This window comes from Perognathus longimembris, chromosome 1, assembly GCF_023159225.1.
Source record: "Perognathus longimembris pacificus isolate PPM17 chromosome 1, ASM2315922v1, whole genome shotgun sequence".
Classification (NCBI taxonomy): domain Eukaryota; kingdom Metazoa; phylum Chordata; class Mammalia; order Rodentia; family Heteromyidae; genus Perognathus; species Perognathus longimembris.
The window spans coordinates 44607484-44625366 of record NC_063161.1 but is presented as its reverse complement, the minus strand read 5'-3'; the positions used below and the strand labels follow the sequence as shown (position 1 = coordinate 44625366).

At 52.1% G+C, this 17883-nt stretch overlaps 2 protein-coding genes across 3 annotated transcripts; both read right to left on the bottom strand.

The window, feature by feature from the left end:
* Nucleotides 1-66: 66 nt before the first annotated feature.
* On the bottom strand, nt 67-2247 carry Ndufa4l2 (NDUFA4 mitochondrial complex associated like 2). The gene is made up of 4 exons (XM_048361278.1): nt 2176-2247; nt 1740-1828; nt 918-978; nt 67-787 (listed from the first exon to the last, which is right to left on the bottom strand). The coding sequence occupies exons 1-4, from the start codon at nt 2230-2232 to the stop codon at nt 731-733; spliced, it is 264 nt and encodes an 87-aa protein (XP_048217235.1). The 5' UTR covers nt 2233-2247; the 3' UTR covers nt 67-730.
* A 6685-nt stretch (nt 2248-8932) lies between these two features.
* Nucleotides 8933-17606, bottom strand: Stac3 (SH3 and cysteine rich domain 3). 2 transcript variants are annotated; one of them, XM_048361251.1, is made up of 12 exons: nt 16698-17606; nt 16014-16080; nt 15529-15793; nt 15197-15294; nt 14914-14971; nt 13391-13488; nt 10664-10730; nt 10236-10288; nt 9920-10005; nt 9688-9739; nt 9451-9588; nt 8933-9313 (listed from the first exon to the last, which is right to left on the bottom strand). In XM_048361251.1, the coding sequence occupies exons 2-12, from the start codon at nt 16077-16079 to the stop codon at nt 9215-9217; spliced, it is 1080 nt and encodes a 359-aa protein (XP_048217208.1). In that variant the 5' UTR covers nt 16080; nt 16698-17606; the 3' UTR covers nt 8933-9214. The 2 variants fall into 2 exon arrangements, with proteins under 2 accessions (XP_048217208.1, XP_048217214.1); XM_048361257.1 differs by lacking the exon at nt 16014-16080 and having other exon boundaries at nt 8934-9313; nt 16698-17603.
* Nucleotides 17607-17883: the final 277 nt, after the last annotated feature.

Here is a 17883-nt window from a genome sequence, read left to right as displayed (position 1 = left end):
GACCCCCGGGGCTGTAGCCGCCTCTCTCTGTCTCTGATCAGAGCCGACACCAGACGTGATTAGCAGGCGCAGCAAATTCAATTTGTTAAATGAAATTGTATTTTGCCCACGGCTGCTTCTGTTTGATCCCCAGGGACATATGGGGAGCAAAGGAGGGGAGGGGTAGGGAATAGCATGGGGAGACCCAGGTGCGAGGCGGGAGGTGTCATTGGCAGGCAGTAGCAGGCTTGGACAGGGGAGGGTGTATGGCAGAGGTGCCCCATCCTGGGCTGCCAGGGCGAGCCCAGTCGAGCCTAGGCAGCACCGCCCCTAGGCAGTTTTCAGAGCTTGAGCTAACGTGAGGCCTGCCACGTCTCTTGGCACTCTGAGGCCTGTCTACTGTTGGCACACGTTGGTCACGCTCAACACGTATCCTTGTGCCACACCCTGCAAGGTTCTGGTAGGAAGGCAGAAGGGCTGGCTTGAGCCTTTTGGGTCTACCCCAGCTGCTGTCTGTCTTCTTGACTACCCTCCCCTTCCCCCACATGGGACTCAAGCCACAGGTCAGAGGTGCTTCCGCTGAGAGCTGGGGAGAAGGGGGTGGGGTGGAGCTGCCTCCCCTCTGCGTGGGAATCCAGCCTATGTAAGCAGAAGCTAGCTGGGCAGCATGGCTGGATTGATGCCCCGGGGTCTGGGCAGAGAATGGAATAATAAATGAGTTGGTGGTTTACATGGAACAGCCCAGCCTGGCTTAGAAGTCTGGCCGGTCCTTCTTCAGCTTCTTATAGTCAGTGGAAACTGCAAGGAACTAAGAAGAAGAAAAGGAGGTTTGCACAAGAGCCCGTGTCTCCCTTTGCTTTCACTGTGGGTGGGCAGGGGGAGAGCCAGGGATTAGGAGGGGAGTGGATAGGGAGCACCCTATATCTACCAGGTGGTACCTTGTATTGATCATTGGGGCTCAAGCGGTTCCAGGGCTCTGGATTGTTCTTTCGGTCCCAGCTGCAGAGAGGAGGGAGGTTTAGTGTTCGCTCTGGGAGCCCAGACTGACTATGAGCTCCGAGGTCCATCCAGGGTCTCTGCTTCCCACCCTAGCAGTGCCTCCCCTCCCACCTCTGGACTCCTATGTCCAGGGCCCATATCCTAGAGATTGACAGAGGAGGGGGCATGTTAGTGGATACTGATAAGCTAGACAAGAAGCTTGTCATCATTGTCAGCGTGTGGCCTAATGACAGAATGACAACCTTGCCTGGGGACTCTCACCTGCTCCTGACACCCTAAGTTAACTCCTTAGTCATGGGACTAGCAAAGATCTGAGGGACAGGTTGCTGGTTCAAATTCAAGCAATGTGGTGGGTTTGTAGGTATGCCTTTTGCTTATCAAAGATTCCCCCCACCACCTGCTTCCAGCAATAAATCTCAGTGCCACCCAAGGACCTCTTTGTAGCCCCTGCACCCCAGGCTGCTTCTGGGTGCACATAGAGGTACCCAAAAGCCTGAGGCAGCTTGCAGAGCTGTGTCGCTATGACAACCAGCCTTGGAGCTACAGGGATTCCTAGCCCTGAACCCACCAAGCCACCAAGGGAATGGACCAGGTGGGCTGGAGGGGAAGTGAGTCTCCCAGATCAGGAGCCAGCTCCAGACTCAACATGCCAGATGATATAGGAGACATAGGGTCTGAGGACTTTGCTAGGGCTCCTACCCCACCACTCAGTCCTAAGGGGTCCAGTCCCCCCTTGCGTGTGTCCCAAGCCTAGTCTTTACCAGACATCTGGACTGCGCAGGGCGAGTCGCAGCAAGTAGAGTGCAGCACTGCCCATGCCCAGGCCAATGAAGCCGATCATCGGGATGAGCTGTAGGAAAGACCGAGGGCATGTTGAAGGGTCAGTACCCTCCTTGCAGTATGCGCTTCCCATTTCAAGTTTTACTGCCCGTTCTTTACCCACCCAAGGTCTAATGCCCCCCTCCCTTCAGTGAGAGGTATCTTGGAACCTACAACTACGTCCCACATCCCCCCCTCCCCCACATAATCTTCCTTGCCCTATGGCAAAACTGTTCAAAGTACAGTCCCAAAACGGATATATAGAAGGTGCTGGGTGAGGAACGGGAACGTTGGAAGGATTGAGCAAGAAGTAGGACTCTTGGGAACTTGAGGAATGGGGCAGCAAAAGAAGAGTAAGAATCTGAGGATTGGACTTACCCCTGGATGTCTTTTGATCTGCCGGTACAAGCGAGCCCCTAAACTGGTTCCTGCCATCTTGCCTTTCCAGTGTCTGACCCTCTCCTGGGGATGTGTCTTATCCCTCCTTCTGGGGTCCCGCCCCCCATGGGGAGGGGTCAGCCTAGCCAGCTCAGCCCTGCCCTGCCTGCCAGCTCCTCCAGACCCAGTTTGCTTCCTCCCACAATTCCAAGTCCAAAGCTGGAGGGGACTGGATCCCATGGAAACCCTTCACATGGTGTCTGAGGGAGAGCCCTCACTGTCATCTAGAGATGGATTGAAGGGGAAGCCAGATGTGGGACTGTCAAGCAGCACCACTCCCTCACAATTCAGGCTCTCAGGTGGGAGCAGGAGGGGCTGGGGACTGGTGAGCCTTCCACAGCACTTCCCAGGGGGCCTCCCAGGAGCTAGCAGGTTTTGAACTCCCTGGTTTTGCCCCTTCCACATGTAGTGTAAGATGGACATTTCTAGAACTGGAGTTGGCCTGGAATAGTGGTTGGGGCTGGAGATGTGTGAATCCGGCTTAGGATATTAGACACCCGTTGAAGCATTTGAGAACCTGAGACATTTGATTGCCCCGGGTACCTGGGGTCGAATTGAAGGTGGAGCCCCTCCCACCCCAAGAAAGCCACCCTCTACCTAAGCCCTAGGAGTAAAGGAAGTGAAAGGAGTGAAGGAAACAGAAAAGCTGGTGAAGTTGAAAAGAAGAAGACAGAACTGCGGAGCATAGAGATTGCCTCTTCTCAGACAGTTCAGGTGTCTGCCTAGCTGCTGGGGTGGGAAAGCTCTCCGCGTCAGTCCTTGGAGGAACTGGGGTTTAGGGACCTAGAAGCCCAGAGCCTCATCTGCTTCTTTTCACTCCCATGGCTAACCTCCACCTCCCTGCCCATCTGCAGCCTAATCCTGTTGAATCTTCCACTTCTCGAACCTTCTAGAGCCTGCCCCGTGGCGGGGGCATCGGGCGAGCGGTGCACCCCAGCCGTCTGTCCCCCCCCTCCCCCGCCCGCGAGGGTATTGGCTGGAATAGGACACTTCCAGGGAGGCCCCTCCCTTTTTCGCAAACTGATACCTCCCCGCCCCCGGCGCTGACAAGCGCGGCTGTAATTAGGCTGCGGGGTCCGGGGCTCTCCGCCTCCCTCCGGCGGATAATGAGATAAAGTGTCAGAGACCCGGGAGAACAAAGAGACAGAGACTCGCTGCGACGTGGGATAGGAAGGGGGGAGAGGGGAGCTGATGGATGTCAGAGCCTGGAGCTGAGCAACCCCCCCCCCCCGAACACCCACCTCCCCAGCTTCGGCACCTTCAGGGCGTCAAGCCCTCCAAGTCTCTGGGACTTAAAAAAAAAATTATTATTTTTTTAAATGCAGGAGCTGGAGCTCCAGCGGCCGCCCAGCTGGGCTGCACATCTGGCGCTCTGTGGTACAGCTGCGGAGACAGGACGTTGGAAGGGCCGTCGTGCACCGCGTCCCTTTGCTCTTGGGTCCTTGTCTGCCCCCCTCCCCGTCCGTCCTCCCACCTCCCACCCCGGCCTTTTCCTCTACGTTCTGGGGACCTGGGCCTAACGAGTGACCCACAGCCTCTGCCTCCGTTCTTTTGGGGACCTCTATCCCCCTCTCCCAGCCCCATATTGCATTTTTGCTTGGGACTCCTTTGTGAACTCAGGTCGAGGTCCTGCTCCCCTCCTGGGTTGGTTTCCACCTCTGGGTTTCCACCTCTGGGACGGAGCTGGGCTCCCACCTTCCTCCCTCCCCGTCCCCCTTCTTCCCCGCACTTTCCCCGGTCACTCCGGCCGGGCTGGCCTAGCGGAGCCGGGGATGGCAGCCACCTCTCTTCCCTCCCTTTAGCCGAGGATTAAGCGAAGCCCCGGGTAGTCCCGCTGGGACTAAACTCTCCAACACCAACCCTCATCCGGATTCTAATCCGCAGGCTGGCGGCGCAGCAAGTCAAATGCAGCTGGGCTCCCCGGAACCAGCGGGTGGGGGTGGGGGTGGGGAGGAAGCCGTGGGTGCGGGCGCCCCCTGGAGGCCTAGCGGCTCTCAGGCTTGCGGGGGGCGGGGGAGGGGGGGAGACCTCGGGCTCCCCCTATGGGAAAGTGCGAGCTCGCGCGGCCAGCGCTCGGGCTGGTGAATCCGTCCTGGAAGTGTATAGGTCACCCCACCAAAGCCGTGGGTCCTTCAGCCTCCACTCTTGGGGTGAGAGCAGAGAGCAGAAACGGAAGATAGCGCTTTGCCAGCGACAGGCGTAGCACCCCAGGTTCAGGCTGGTTCCTTTCCCTACGCGGCCCTCCATCTCTGACTTGGCCTGCCCTCAGCCCCTAACTGCCCTGTCTCTTCGGGTGTGCGTGTTTTTTTAGTTCCCTTGTATTCGGGCTGGCTTTGTCCTGCATCTGTTTCTCTTGCCAGTCTCTCCTTCCCTCTCTCTGTGTCTCTCTTTACAAAGGGCGAGTCTCCCCATTCTCCTTTGTCCCCAATCCCTCCGCTCTGGTTCCTTTATCTGGCTCGCTGCCCCTGGAGGAGGGAGGGGGGCTGCTCAGTCCTGCGGGAGAGGCCGGGAGCACCCCAGGGCACCGCTCAGGGTCCACCTCCTGATCACCTCCACCTTCCTGTAACCTCAGCTCTACTTCTGTCTGTCCTCTGCAGCCGTGGGGCCTGGAGGGGGTTCCCCCGAAGGAAGCCACAGTGCCCAGCATCTGTTCAGGAGTCTCAGGGCTCCTGACTCCCCTCTGCCACTATTAAGGGCTCTGGGTCCCGAGGCTCTGAGATGATCATGATTGCATCAGCCAGACAGAAGCGGAGCTAGAAGCCGGGCAGCGAGCGAGCGAGCAAGCGAGCCGAGCCGAGCGAGACAAAGACGCCCGCGCCATCTGTTTATGCAAAGCGGTCTCCGCAAGGGACCCCGGCGTCCTAGAGCCTGGCCCAGTGCGGGGCACGGGGTCACGAGCCCGCTCCCGCCCGGCGCTCAGCCGCGCCCGGGCCTCTCCCCGCCCGAGCACCCAGAGGGGCCACGGGGCGAGCAGATCCGGGAGGGGGCGGGGATGTTGATGTGATTGGAGCGGACGCGGCTGTTTCTTCAATAATGGATGGAGATGATGCAGACGGCGGAGCTGAGCCGGCCGGGAGAGGAGAGAGGAATAGAAATAGGGAGAGGAAGGAGAGGGGGCGGGAGACTTAATCAGACGGTCTCGGGTGCGCGAGTGCGCGCACACATGCGCGCGTGCGTCACACTGTCATTCGGGTACACACTGCCGCGGCTCACACCCAGGCACACGCCCACGCACTGTCACCGACACACACACACACACCTGCAGCAGAAGACGCCAGAGCAACACACTCACAAGTCGCTCTTTCTGATTTTTGCTCACAGTCCTGGAGACACCGAAGCCCCGAGATGCTCGCATGCGGGGATGGGGGGTGGAGGGGAGAGGAAGCCCACCCAGGCATAAAGAAGGCACAGACACGTAGATATGCAAAAGCACATATGAACAAGCATAGCAGACACCTACACCTACACCCCCTGACAGCAATCATAAGACAGGGAGGTGGACAGACCCAACGATACACATTCGTGGCTTGTGCACACAATTGAGATACACCCAAACACCTGGGGTTCAGACACATTTGCACGATGCAGACACACATAACTCCACACATTAGGGGTATAGGTGCTCATAATTAGCAGGGACACCGAGAGAGGGACCCTGCACTACCACACCCACTTAGAACCACGCACATGCAGGAACTGCCATCTGTGCTCTGCACCGCTGTGGAGTGGGGCAGAGGGGTCACCAGGGTCCCCCAGAGCAGACTTTGTTAGCCTATCTTAGTCTAGCTGGATAATGAGGTAGTGGTGACAGGAGGCGCCTGGGGCTGTGGACTCAGAGGACAGTGGGCCAGGCTTGACTGCCTGCAAGCTACCTTCCCTTGGCCCTCAGGGCTGTGAGTGGTGCAGACCTGACACCAGCTCTGTACAATAATAGTACAGGGATATACAGAACATCCTGCACAATAGAAGGCCTGCTGGTACCAGCTTGAGCCATTGATGGCGGAGGGGGGGGTACCATGGGTACCTAGTACTGCTGCAGTACTAGGAGATTCCCAGGATCCCCAACATGGCTGAAATGAGGGTTGAAGAAAGGGTCACTAGCCTACCTCATCTCCCATGGTCCTGGTCCCCAATCTTCTGCCTTCAAGGACCATTAATTTTTTTTTTTTCCCTCCAGTCCTGGGGCTAGCACTCTACCTCTTGAGCCACTTCCTGCCTTTTCTGCTTATGTGGTGCTGAGGAATCAAACCCAGGGCTTCATGAATGCTGGGCAAGAACGCTATTGCTAAGCTACATTCCTAGCCCCACCTTTTTTTTTTTTTTAAAGAGTGGAGTAGAAGAGGAAGTGTGGGTCAAGTAGTGGAGTGCCAGCCTTGAGTGAAAAAGCTAAAGGAGAGTGAGAGGCTCTGAATGCAAGCCCCATTCCTTACAAACCAACCCAGTAGGACTGGGAATATGGCCTAGTGGTAGAGTGCTTGCCTCCCATACATGATGTCCTGGGTTCGATTCCTCAGCACCATACTTACAAAAAAATGCCAGAAATGGCGCTGTGGCTCAAGTAGTAGAGTGCTAGCCTTGAGCAAAAAGAAGCCAGAGATAGTGCTCAGACCCTGAGTTCAAGGACCAGGACTTGCAAAAAAAGAAAAGAAAAACAAACCCAGTAAAACCCACGCAGACACACGGAGTGGGCAGTGGAGAGGGGTGGGATGCCCGTTGTGTCCTGGACTCTAGCACCTTGGCCTTCCTCCTATTTTCAATTCAGTCTGCTCCTTGGCCCAGACTTATGACCTTTGCAGCAGGCAGCAGAATCATCCATCACGCCGGCGGCTGCCTGGGGGAGTGGGTGGCGCTGGGAGCTCAAACAGGGTCGCGGCCCTCTCCCAGGACTTGCTCCAGGTCTCACCCGCCAGGGCTCAATCGCAGGGAGAGTATTAAGGGGGAGGGCGTGGCCTTGGGGCTCAATCAAGACACTGGTGAAGCGTTTCCCCAGCCCCGGTGCCCCAGCACCTCTCCTTGGAGCACAGCACAACCCGTCTTTCTACTCCTCCCGCCCCCCCCCTTCTCTCGGGCCCTTTGCTTAATTTCCTATTAACTGCTGATAAATCCAATTAAACCGCCGCTCTAATTAGGGACAGCTGCCGGCTCGGTAAGGCGAGGGAGGGGAGGCGCCCCGCGAGTGTAGGGGAGAACAGCCGCTTTCCCTGCTCTTCGACACCCCCACGCCAGCACCGCCGCCCAATGAGCCAGTAAATTGGTTTTGCTTCAGCATTGAGGGGGCCCTTCAGGATCTCGGGTCTCGAGTTTTGAGTCCCTCCGACTGCTGGATGAATACAGGCGATCTGAGCTTCCTCTCACTCTGGTATCAAAATCCCGGAGAGAGATGGGGGCAAAAGGTTGACTTGTGTGTGATTGGAGTGTGTGTGCCTATGATCTGTTCCCATTCCGATTCAGTCGTGATGAAGGGGGCTGCACGAGTCTTCCTCTGTGACCCCGCACCCCAAGGCGTCCAGAAAAGAGTCAAGGGCAAAAGGAACAAGAAACCAAACTGGTTCCGCAGCGAGTCTTCTTGTATTTCCCTACCCCCACCACACCTCAGCCTTCTGTAGGGGGGGGGGGGCAGTCCCGGGCCCTCCTCTTCCCCAGCCCAGCTGAGCCCCTGCCCTCCCTCCCCTGCCAGCAGCAGATGGTGCCCGGGCTCCCGCTGCCAACCTTGCTAGGCGATGCCAACCTCAGTTCTGGCAGACAACGGGCAGACGAGAGCAGCTTCTGGCTGGCCAGGCTGACCCTCCCCCACCCGCCACCAAGCTCAGGACCCTCCCACCAGCCCCACTCCAGCGACCACCCCAGGCTGCCTCTCAGTGGTCCGCTCCCAGGTCCCCAACTCCACGTCTCCAGCTCTCTTCCCCACACCTTCCCGCTCCACGCCACCTGCCGCCCTGACCAGGGCCGGCTTATTTGCATATTTGCATATGCAAATAATAACATTTGCATACGGCGCGCCGCAGGGGGGAGGTCTGTGAGAGAGCGGGTGAGCTGTCTGCCCCGCGTCCTCTGCTCGGTACCTGTCGGCAAGGGCTGGGGCAGGGGCCGCGCGGGAGGGGTTAGGCCCCCCGGCCTCGCTAGCTCAGTTCCCTGAGGACTCGTGGAAGTGTTGCCATGGAGACGGCACGCACCCCACCCCCTCCCAGGCCTAGGGTCTCGGGCTTGGTGTCTCCGATTCTCTCCCCTTAGCCACCCCTAGCCCCTCCCTATCCCTCTCACTCCAACAGAGATCTTGCATCGCCCCCTGGCGGCCCAGCTGGGCGCTGAGCCAGGTTCTAAAATGCGAGGGGCCGCCCGCCGCTGAATGGCCGAAAGACAGAGATCTTCCCAGCCCGAGGATCCGCTCTCAGCAGCAGAGGGCCGGGCGACGGCTGTAGGTCGACACCCCTTTCACAGGCCTAGCCTGGAGGGGTATCTGATTGCCTACCTCCCACCAGCCCCAGCCCAAGTGGTTACCCCGATAATAGTGGGGTGGAACCGCTGGGGAGGTTTCTCCTCTCCCCCACTTGCAGGTCTTCTTGTCCCTAGTTAAAGAACAAACTTTTCCAACTTTTGTCAAAACTTTAATACATTGGCAACATTCGACAATTTGTCCCCGCGTTTCCCTCCTCGGCGCCTCCTGGTGGAGACGCACCCCACCCCCCTCCCCCACACCCCACCCTCTAAACCCCTAGCTCTCCTAGGCTAGATGGCCTTGATGGGCTTACGGGGTACCGACTGCTCCTGGCAACAAATAGCAACAAATATCTAGGCCCCGGGTCGGGGGAGGGAGGCGGGAACCAGTCCCTTTCCCAGAAGCCCCATCTCGGCTGGCGGGCCTTCCCAACCCTCCCCACCCGCAGTCCAGTGGCTTTCGTTCCTTTTTTTTCTCCCCAACCTCCACTGGGCCCGCCCAGAATGGAGCACAGGTATCTCCCGCCTGCAGGTGCCCGCACACCTAAATCTCCTCCAGGAAGTCGGTGGGGAACAGCCCCACCTTGCGGCCGGTGTAGACTTTGACGTAGCCTCCAGCTTCGTCTCCTTTCTGCACCACGATCTAGGCGGTTAAAGGAGAGGAATCAAGGAAAAAGACAGATAAGAGCAGGGGAACCTGGATTAGGTTCTTGGCCTAGTCGCAGTGTGGTCGGCGCGGCAGCATTGAAGCCTGCGATTGGGTTAGGGCACCGGAGCTACCTGGTCCTTCTTCAGAGTGATCTGCCCGATCTCGCGGTTCCCCACGAAGGATCTCGTTACTCGGTGAACACGTTCTCCTGCTCGGACTCGAATGATGAAATTTGGAGGGAAAAATCCAACTTTCTCTCCGATTTTCCCCTAGGAAAGGTAGTAGGTTGAATCAATTTTTTTTTTTAACCCAAGATCCTAGGCCTAAACCTATATCACACCCCAGCTAGCCCCAGCGATTTCTCTTACTCTCCACCACTCCTCATTGGAGTCATCAATGACGGTGATCTTCTCTCCTGGCCTGGAACAGGAAGAGAAGGGTCTCTGAGATTTAGAGGCATCACAAAAGCCCCTGGCTATGTCCCAGGCCCAGCTCCAATGGACTGAAAGCTCAGAGTCCCTTCTCCCGTTTCCTTCCCCATAGGGAGCCCAGCTTCTCCCCTCTTCAGTTCTCCCCACTTCTCCTTGGAAGGAGTCTCACGGGAAATCCAGATCGTCCTTCTCCAGGGCTTTGAACCGATAGAGAGCCACAAAGTAATGAGACTGCTGGAAGCCAGGCTGCTTGTGCTAAAAGATGAAAGAGGGTGATGAGTCTCAGGGCTCCTCTACCCCGTATTGAGGGGGTATTTTCCAGACAAAATGTGTTCCAACTTTATTCTAGGTCCTTGAGTTGTGTTGGGTGGGTGGGGTTAATATAAGTGTGGGTTGAGTGATGGGAACTTGTATTGATGCCAGGAGTGGGGTCAAACTTAAGTTGGGGAAAGACTAGGGTTCTTGAAGGGAGGAAGGATTCTCACTTTGTCATCAGGTGTCTTCTTCTCAGCCTTCTTGTTCCCTTCAGGGCTGCTTCCTGGGAAACACCAACACATTGTTTCTATCTCCTAGAAGGCAGCCCTTACCCCTTGTTGGAAGGCTTTCTTTTTTTTCTGACACTGAGGTTTTTATTCAAACTTGTCTGGCTTGCTTGCTCATGACTGGCACTCACCACTTAATCCATACTACCAGTCTAGCATTTTGGTGGTACATTAGAGATAGAATCTCACAGATTTTTCTGTGACTCACAATCCTCAAGGTCTTAATCTCCTCAGTAGCTAGGATTACAGGCTCAAGGCACTGACACCCAGTTCTAGAAGGCATTTTAATATCCAATTCTCACCCCCCCCAATGGCATAGTGAAGTCCCTGACCCTACTCCATCTTTGCTGATAGTGATGGGTTACACTCACCATCCTGAGGTTTGCTTTCCTCTGGCCTGGAGGGCTCTGGCTCCTCTTCCATCATGGCTGCTAGAGGCTGGAGGGCAACAAAATTAAGATGCTGTCTTGGGAACCTATGCTTGCTTACGCTAGGGAACTTCAGAATAATAGGATCTCAGGGTTGGAAAGATATTTGAAGGAAATATCTAGTCCAACCACCTGCCTAATTCAGAGGTGAAATATGCTGTCAGGTAGGCCACCCTATATTGAGCTTGACTGTAACTAATGACAGGGAATCTACTACCTTATAAAGTAACCCCATGCAATTTTTTTTTGGCAATTCCCTGTATTATGTCTATGACAGTCTCCCTGTAATCTTTAGTTATTTTTTGGTCCTAATTTGCCCTCTGGAGCTACAAATGTGGAATCAACATAGCTCCCATAAATATCTGAGGATACCTGTCATGTCCTTTCTTCTCTCATCATTTTCAGTCTTTTCCTATCACTCCATGATCCAGATTCCAGGCAGTTCATTATATTGTCTGCTCTTAAAAATAATCCCGTGTGTTGGGGCTGGGAATATGACCTAGTGGTAAAATGCTCGCCTCATATACATGAAGCCCTGGGTTCGATTCCTCAACACCATATATATATAGAAAAAACCAGAAGTGGCGCTGTGGCTCAAGTGGTAGAGTGCTAGCCTTGAGCAAAAAGAAGCCAGGGACAGTGCTCCGGCCCTGAGTTCAAGCCCCAGGACTGGCAAAAAAAAAAAAAATTCCATGTGTAAGAAAAATAGGCAGCAGTTTTCAGTTTTCTTCAGAGAATGGAACCTGAGTATACTAGTTTTTCCAGAAACAGCCAAATCACACTGCTAGTTCCTTGTAAGTTCACTCCATAGAAATCTCTTATCTGTGCCAGCCTTCCATAGTAACTACTCTGAGGTCATATCTTTCAGTCTAGCCAGTTGATTTTGTTTTGATCCAAGAAGAGATAAGTGTTTCCTTATGAAATTTCAAATTATTAAAACTGGGCATAGTGGCACATGCCTGTAATCCCAGCACTCAGGAGGCTGAGGCAGGGAGCTTGGCTATATGTCCCAAAACAAAACAGCCTCATCAAATTATCAGTTTTGGCTCTTCCCTCTGGGCTGTAAGCTTCTTTATTTGTATATATTTTTAATATATAAATATCTCAGGGTGTCACACTCTTGCTTAGCTTTTTTGCTTAAGGCTGGCACTCTAACCACTTGAGCCACACTGCCATTCTTGCTTGTTACTTAGAGACAAGTCTCTTGGGTTTCTTTACACAGGCTAGCCTCAAACCATGATCCTCAACTCTCAGCCTCTGGAGTAGCTAGGAGTACAGGCATGAACCCAGGGCCTGGCATCTGTAAGACTTAAATATATCCTTCAATGTATAAGTTTTCCTTTCTAGCTTCTCACAAATGACATCATTTATATATTTGTATCACTGAGAAAAGAGACTATAGATTTAGAAGCATGGACCAATTCATGTTAGAAGGCACCGGAAATCTCCCTTTAGTTGGGCACTCTTAAAGGACCAGGATTCTTTGGATATGGAAATTCAGCCAACTTTAGGAATCCATCTAACTGCAACCATGATTGATATTATATCCTGTCTAGAAAACGCTGAATTGAACACAAGTCTGTGGAATTATCAACCTAGCAATTTTATTATAAAAGGAAATGAGGGGTTGGGAATATGGCCTAGTGGCAAGAGTGCTTGCCTCCTATACATGAAGCCCTGGGTTTGATTCCCCAGCACCACATATATAGAAAACAGCCAGAAGTGGTCCTGTGGCTCAAGTGGCAGAGTGCTAGCCTTGAGCAAAAAGAAGCCAGGGACAGTGCTCCGGCCCTGAGTTCAAGCCCCAGGACTGGCAAAAAAAAAAAAAAAAAAAAAGGAAATGAGGTTGTTCTTGGCAAGTAGCTTTGTGCTCCCATTTCACTATCTGTAAGATGAATGAGTCAAACCAGATGATTTTCATGGACCCTTGCATGGCTCCAGAATTCTCTGATTACTTGGCATGTCATGATATAGTCTGTCCCCTAAATCCAAAAGCACAGTTTTTGTCTCTGTCATCCAGCAATGCCAAATGCCTGAGGTCTAGCTTTCTGTGGTATTTAATCAGACATATTTCACAAGGGAGTTGAAAAAAATGTACTCTCTGTTTTGTTTGTTTTTTGGTCATGGGGCTTGAACTCTGGGCCTAGGCGCTGTCCCTAAGCTCTTTAGTTCTACCCCTTGAGCCACAGCGCCACTTCTGGTTTCTGGTGGTTAATTGGAGATAAGAGTCTCACAGACTTTCCTGCCTGGGCTGGCTTTGAACCGTGATACTTAGATCTCAGCCTCCTGAGTAGCTAGGATTAAGGTGTGAGCTACCAGTGCCCAGCTCTGTGGTTGTTTTGTTGCTGGTATGTATGTATGTATGTATGTATGTATGTATGTATGTATGTATGTATGTATGTATGTATGTGTGTGTGTGCGTGCGTGCTGGGGATCAAACCCAGGGTCTGTGCATTTAGGCAAGCGCTTTACCACTAAACTTCCCAGCATTATGGCATGGGTTCTTAACTGGAGGCTGGTCCAAAACACACTCACAAGTTGCATGTGAGGGTGTGTTTTTTAGGTTTATCCCATTTCAAGGGAAGATTAATAACTTCTATACCCAAGGGAAGGGGATGACTTGCCCCATGAGTTTCTAGAGGGGTATCCATGGGGATACATGGTGCTCACATTTTTCTTATCTGCCTGTCCCTTCTTCCTTTCCTTGTTTGCCATGATCACCCCGGTGCGCAGGGTTTCGAACACAGGGTCATTGCGATTGGTAGAGGCTAGTGGAATGGGAGAAAGAAAGCATTATTGAGGAGGCAGAGAAAGGATTGGAGGTAGGACCCCCTAAAGAAGGAAGAGGCGGAACTCAGAAGCCACCTATGGGAATTGTATATACGAATCTGTGTGTGTGGTGGAGATAGAGGCAGGGGGAGAATTAAGGAAGGATCAGTTGGGTAATACCTAGATCAGCAATCTATAAAGGGCTCATTACTAGAAATGTGATCTAATGGAGAAAAATACTTCTCAGAATTCCTTTCAGGCAGAGCAGTACATGGTGTTGGAAAGAATACCTTGTTTTTTCGGAATTGGGACCTGCTTGGAATCCCTATTCTCAAAGAGAATGGTGTTTTAAGTGCTTTTGTTTTGCTGAGTGGCACATGCATGTTGGGGGGAGGGGCTACCACCAGTGTGTTCTTTTTTACTTAGGTGCCTGTCCTTCAAATAAATGCCAAGCAACTTGTAAATGAGGCCCCCCACTTTTTTTTTTGGTCATGGGGCTTGAACTCAAGGCCTGGGCACAGTCCCTGAGCAATTTTGCTCAAGGCTAGTGTTCTACCAGCTTGTGCCACAGCTCTGCTTCTGGTTTTCTGGTGGTTAATTGGAGGTAAGAGTTTCACAGACTTCCCTGGCTTTGAATGGTGGTCCTCAGATCTCAGGCTCCTAAGAAGCTAGGATAACAGGCACTAGCCACCAGCACCCCACTAAATGAGTACTTTTTTTTTTTGGCCAGTCTTCAGGGCCTGAGCACTGTCCCTGGCTTCTTTTTTGCTTAAGGCTAGCATTCTAGCACTTGAGCCACAGGGCCCATTTCCGGCTTTTTCTATGTATGTGGTGCTGAGGAATTGGACCCAGCAATTCTTAAAAGAACTCATTTAGGGCTAGGAATGTGGCTTAGTGGTAGAGTGCTCACCTAGCATGCACAAAAAGCCCTGGGTTCGATTCCTCAGTACCACATGTACAGAAAAAGCCAGAAGTGTCTCTGTGGCTCGAGAGGTAGAGTGCTAGCCTTGAGCAAAAAGAAACCAGGGACAGTGCTCAGGCCCTGAGTTCAAGTCCCAGGACTGGCAAAAAAAAACCCAACCCAAATTAGGAACTCATCTTTTGGTCTAGCCTTGAGTCTGACACAATTCTAATTTCTTACTTAGAAACAGTTTTCTGTGAAGAATACATATTTGGAAGCTAGTAGATTAAGGTATCAATCTTGGCTCTACCTCAAGCTAGCTGTATGTATGTAGTTCTCACTAAATTATCTTCTTCAGCTGTAAATCAGAAGATTAGTGGCTGCATTCAAATCATTTAGAAATATTAGGCTTTAAGCGGAAAACTATGGGAAATAGAAGATAATTTGGCTTCCAAAGCTAGATGTGGTATGGAATCATCCTGGAGGCCTGCCCACTCCCTTAGGTTGTATGTGGAGCACTTACAAGCATACTGCTGGTTGCTGTAGAGTGGGGAGCTATAGGCCCTTCGGAAACCAGGTGGCTGTAGGATGGGATAAAGGGAGTGACCATTAGATATAGCAAGATGGGGTCCAGAACTCTATTCCTCCCCCCTCCCCCCAAGTGTTCATCCTTTCGTAGAATAAGATGAGCTGAAGGGGAAAAAAGCAGAGAAATTGTATGCGATTTCTTGAGGGATCAGTAAGGGGGTAGCTGGCAACATGTATCTGTCTCCCTTCCATTTTCTTGCTCCACAGAGCATACTCACGATTTTGCCAAAGCACCTCTGCATCTCCACGTAGGACTGACAATGTTCATGGATGTTGGTTTTGCAGTTCTTACAGCGGAGCCCAAATTTGTTATTGACTTGGAGGAGGAGAACATTTGGGTAAGGTTCCAGGTTCTTCCTTCCCTTTGCACCACTGCAGCTACTATAGCCTTGAGTTGCCCTCTTCTAGGACCTTATGCTCTCAATCTCTACTAGTATTTTTATAAGCTGAATCTTGCTACAGTCTGTCCATTACAAACAATCCTCTCCTAAACCCTCTCCTCCAACCCCTACCTTCAACCTCACACTCTTCACTCCCCTTCATGACTCACGCACAATCATCCGGGCACAGACATCACAGAACTTTGGTTTCTTGAAGAAGTGATCTTTGAATTTGTGGGGCTTGTCATTGACAAGCTTAGGAGGTTCTGGGGGTGGCTCCTCCTCCTCTTCTTCTTCCTCCTCTTCCTCATAGATGTAGTAGATTGGCCCACCCCCAGCTCCCACTGCCTCCCCATTGGCCTGAGGCTCTGGGGGAAGCTCCATCTCCTTTGGCTCTGGAGACCCCTTCCTGAATAACTGCTTCAGCCGCTGTAGCTGAGGGAGGGAAAGAGTGAAGGAAACCTAATGTTACGATGACTGTCAACCTACTTTTCTAGTGAGGCAAGCAATGTGCCCAGACATTAGCAGACTGGGGCTGCAGGTGCTAGCTAGCCTACTGACAAGAGTCACACACAAGTGGGGTCAATTCAAGCAGTTTTCTTCGGACTAATGGCTTTCCAGCCCCCCAACACAGTGGTAAGAAATCCACACTCACCCCACTTTGTGGTGTCTCTGCTGGGAAGGAGGGCTTAGGGGACTCCAGTACCTCCTTTTCTGTCATCCTGCAAGAGGTTGAACCTCACTATGAAATCTAATCCCTAATTAGCATTCTGCCCTCTTTTATTCCTGTCCCTTGAAGTATGGTGATCCTTGGAGGGGAGGCATCGGGAGGAATTTGGTTAAACAGAAAGCCTTTGGATCAGGCTTAAGAGCAGAAAGATCCAGAGAAAAGGCCAACAGTTGGAAGAACTTCCCAGTCCCTCAAACAGATAACCTATCCTATATGACTGGGAGTTTTTCCTACAGGTACTTAGGGCCAATAGACAGGACCACACACACCTTCCCACATCCCCTCCTCATGTGCATGCATGGAGGGATGGACTGATGGTTCTCCCGAGCTTTAGGGCCTTGTGCCTAGTTCTGTCCCAGACTGCCTCAGGCCTCAGCTATTTTAAGTTTTCTGAGTAACATGAGCCTTTCCTTCTCTTACTACTCCATTCCCTAGATCCCACCCCCACTTTCAATTCTAGCTTATTCAGGAGTAGAATAACTATTTCACTTCTAAAACCCAAACTACTCACAGAGAATCAAATGAAGAAGAACAGACTAGAGACTGGGGGAGCTGGGGGGTGGGGGGAAGCAATCCTGAAAATAGAAAGAGGATGAAAAGGCAACTTACGTTTGGGATTCCCTAAGTCAGTCCACAGTCTGTGGGGGATAAGGGATCCCTTAGGGCCTTGATGGTGGTGCTGGGGGTGGGCTGGTCCTCTTCCTTGGGGGCTAAGCCCCCCAGTACTCTCCGTACTCACACCAACTAACCAGATGGTATTTGTAGGGCTAGCCTCTCACCTTGGTGGCAGAGCTGAAATGACAGGGCTAGAGGAAAGTGGACAGCTGAGCAGCACAGCTGACATGGAGAAATTGGACACGGGGAGTCTGGGGCAGGGCAGGACCCTAAATCCTCCCATCCCCCAGGGCTGTTCTTCCCTGATTCTTCATCTATGGTGAACAGATCTTTTCTGGCTAAAATCAGGAATAGTATTTTTTCTTTTCTTTCTCTGTTCTTTGCAAAACTGAGGATGAAACCTAGGACTTCACACAAGCTATGTAAGTGCTCTACCACTGAACTATATCATAGCAGCGACAGTTTCTGTCCTTGCTATACTCATTTGAGGAAACTTTAAATGTCTGAATATGAAGGAAGAATTCTAAACTGATTTTCTCTCCCTTTTCCCCAAAGGTGGCAGCACCTCCCTAAATCTACCCTCTCCAAGCCTATTTTAGAAGCTGGACTTATCTTCTCAGTCCCTGTCTTCCAGTGGTCCAGTGTTTACATGCCCTTAAGCATTGATCTATTCCTCAGACTTTAGACTAGGAACTGGTGAAGAAAGGATTTTTATTCTCAGAGGTTCCCTGTCAGCCAGCCATATAGCTGTCTCATCTACAGTTACATGCTATCCTGTAAGAGTAAAGAATACATAGGTAGTGCAGCTTTGATCCCTTCTACCACCCTCAGAGGCTTCTTTCTGTCCTCTAAAATCTTGTCCTCAGGGTAAAGGGAACTGTAATAGTGCATGTGGGGCATTGGTGGCTCATACCTATAATCCTGGCTTCTCAGGAGGCTGAGATTGGAGGACTGCAATGCAAAGCCAGCTGGAGAGGGAAAGCCCAAGAGATTCTTATGTCCAATTAAACCCCAGAAAACTGGAATTAGTACCAAGGCTCAAAGTGGTAGAGAGCTAGCTTTGAGCAAAAGAGCTCAGAAACAGTGTCCAGGGCCTTAGTTCAAGCCTCATAATTGACAAAAACAAAAAATAACAAAACAAAACAGCACGCACACGCACACGCACACACACACACACACA

What these genes read in the sequence shown, in the direction of transcription:
- Ndufa4l2 (XM_048361278.1), bottom strand. Translation starts at nt 2,232, where the DNA reads ATGGCAGGAACCAGTTTAGGGGCTCGCTTGTACCGGCAGATCAAAAGA. An exon ending in AGATCAAAAGACATCCAGGG is followed by an intron (nt 1,829 to 2,175) that starts GTAAGTCCAATC and finishes TCTTTCCTACAG; the next exon opens with CTCATCCCGATGATCGGCTT. An exon ending in GCCCCAATGATCAATACAAG is followed by an intron (nt 788 to 917) that starts GTACCACCTGGT and finishes TCTTCTTCTTAG; the next exon opens with TTCCTTGCAGTTTCCACTGA.
- Stac3 (XM_048361251.1), bottom strand. Translation starts at nt 16,079, where the DNA reads ATGACAGAAAAGGAGGTACTGGAGTCCCCTAAGCCCTCCTTCCCAGCA. An exon ending in GGAAAGCAAACCTCAGGATG is followed by an intron (nt 10,289 to 10,663) that starts GTGAGTGTAACC and finishes GGTGTTTCCCAG; the next exon opens with GAAGCAGCCCTGAAGGGAAC. An exon ending in AAGGACGATCTGGATTTCCC is followed by an intron (nt 9,740 to 9,919) that starts GTGAGACTCCTT and finishes TTCCTGTTCCAG; the next exon opens with GCCAGGAGAGAAGATCACCG.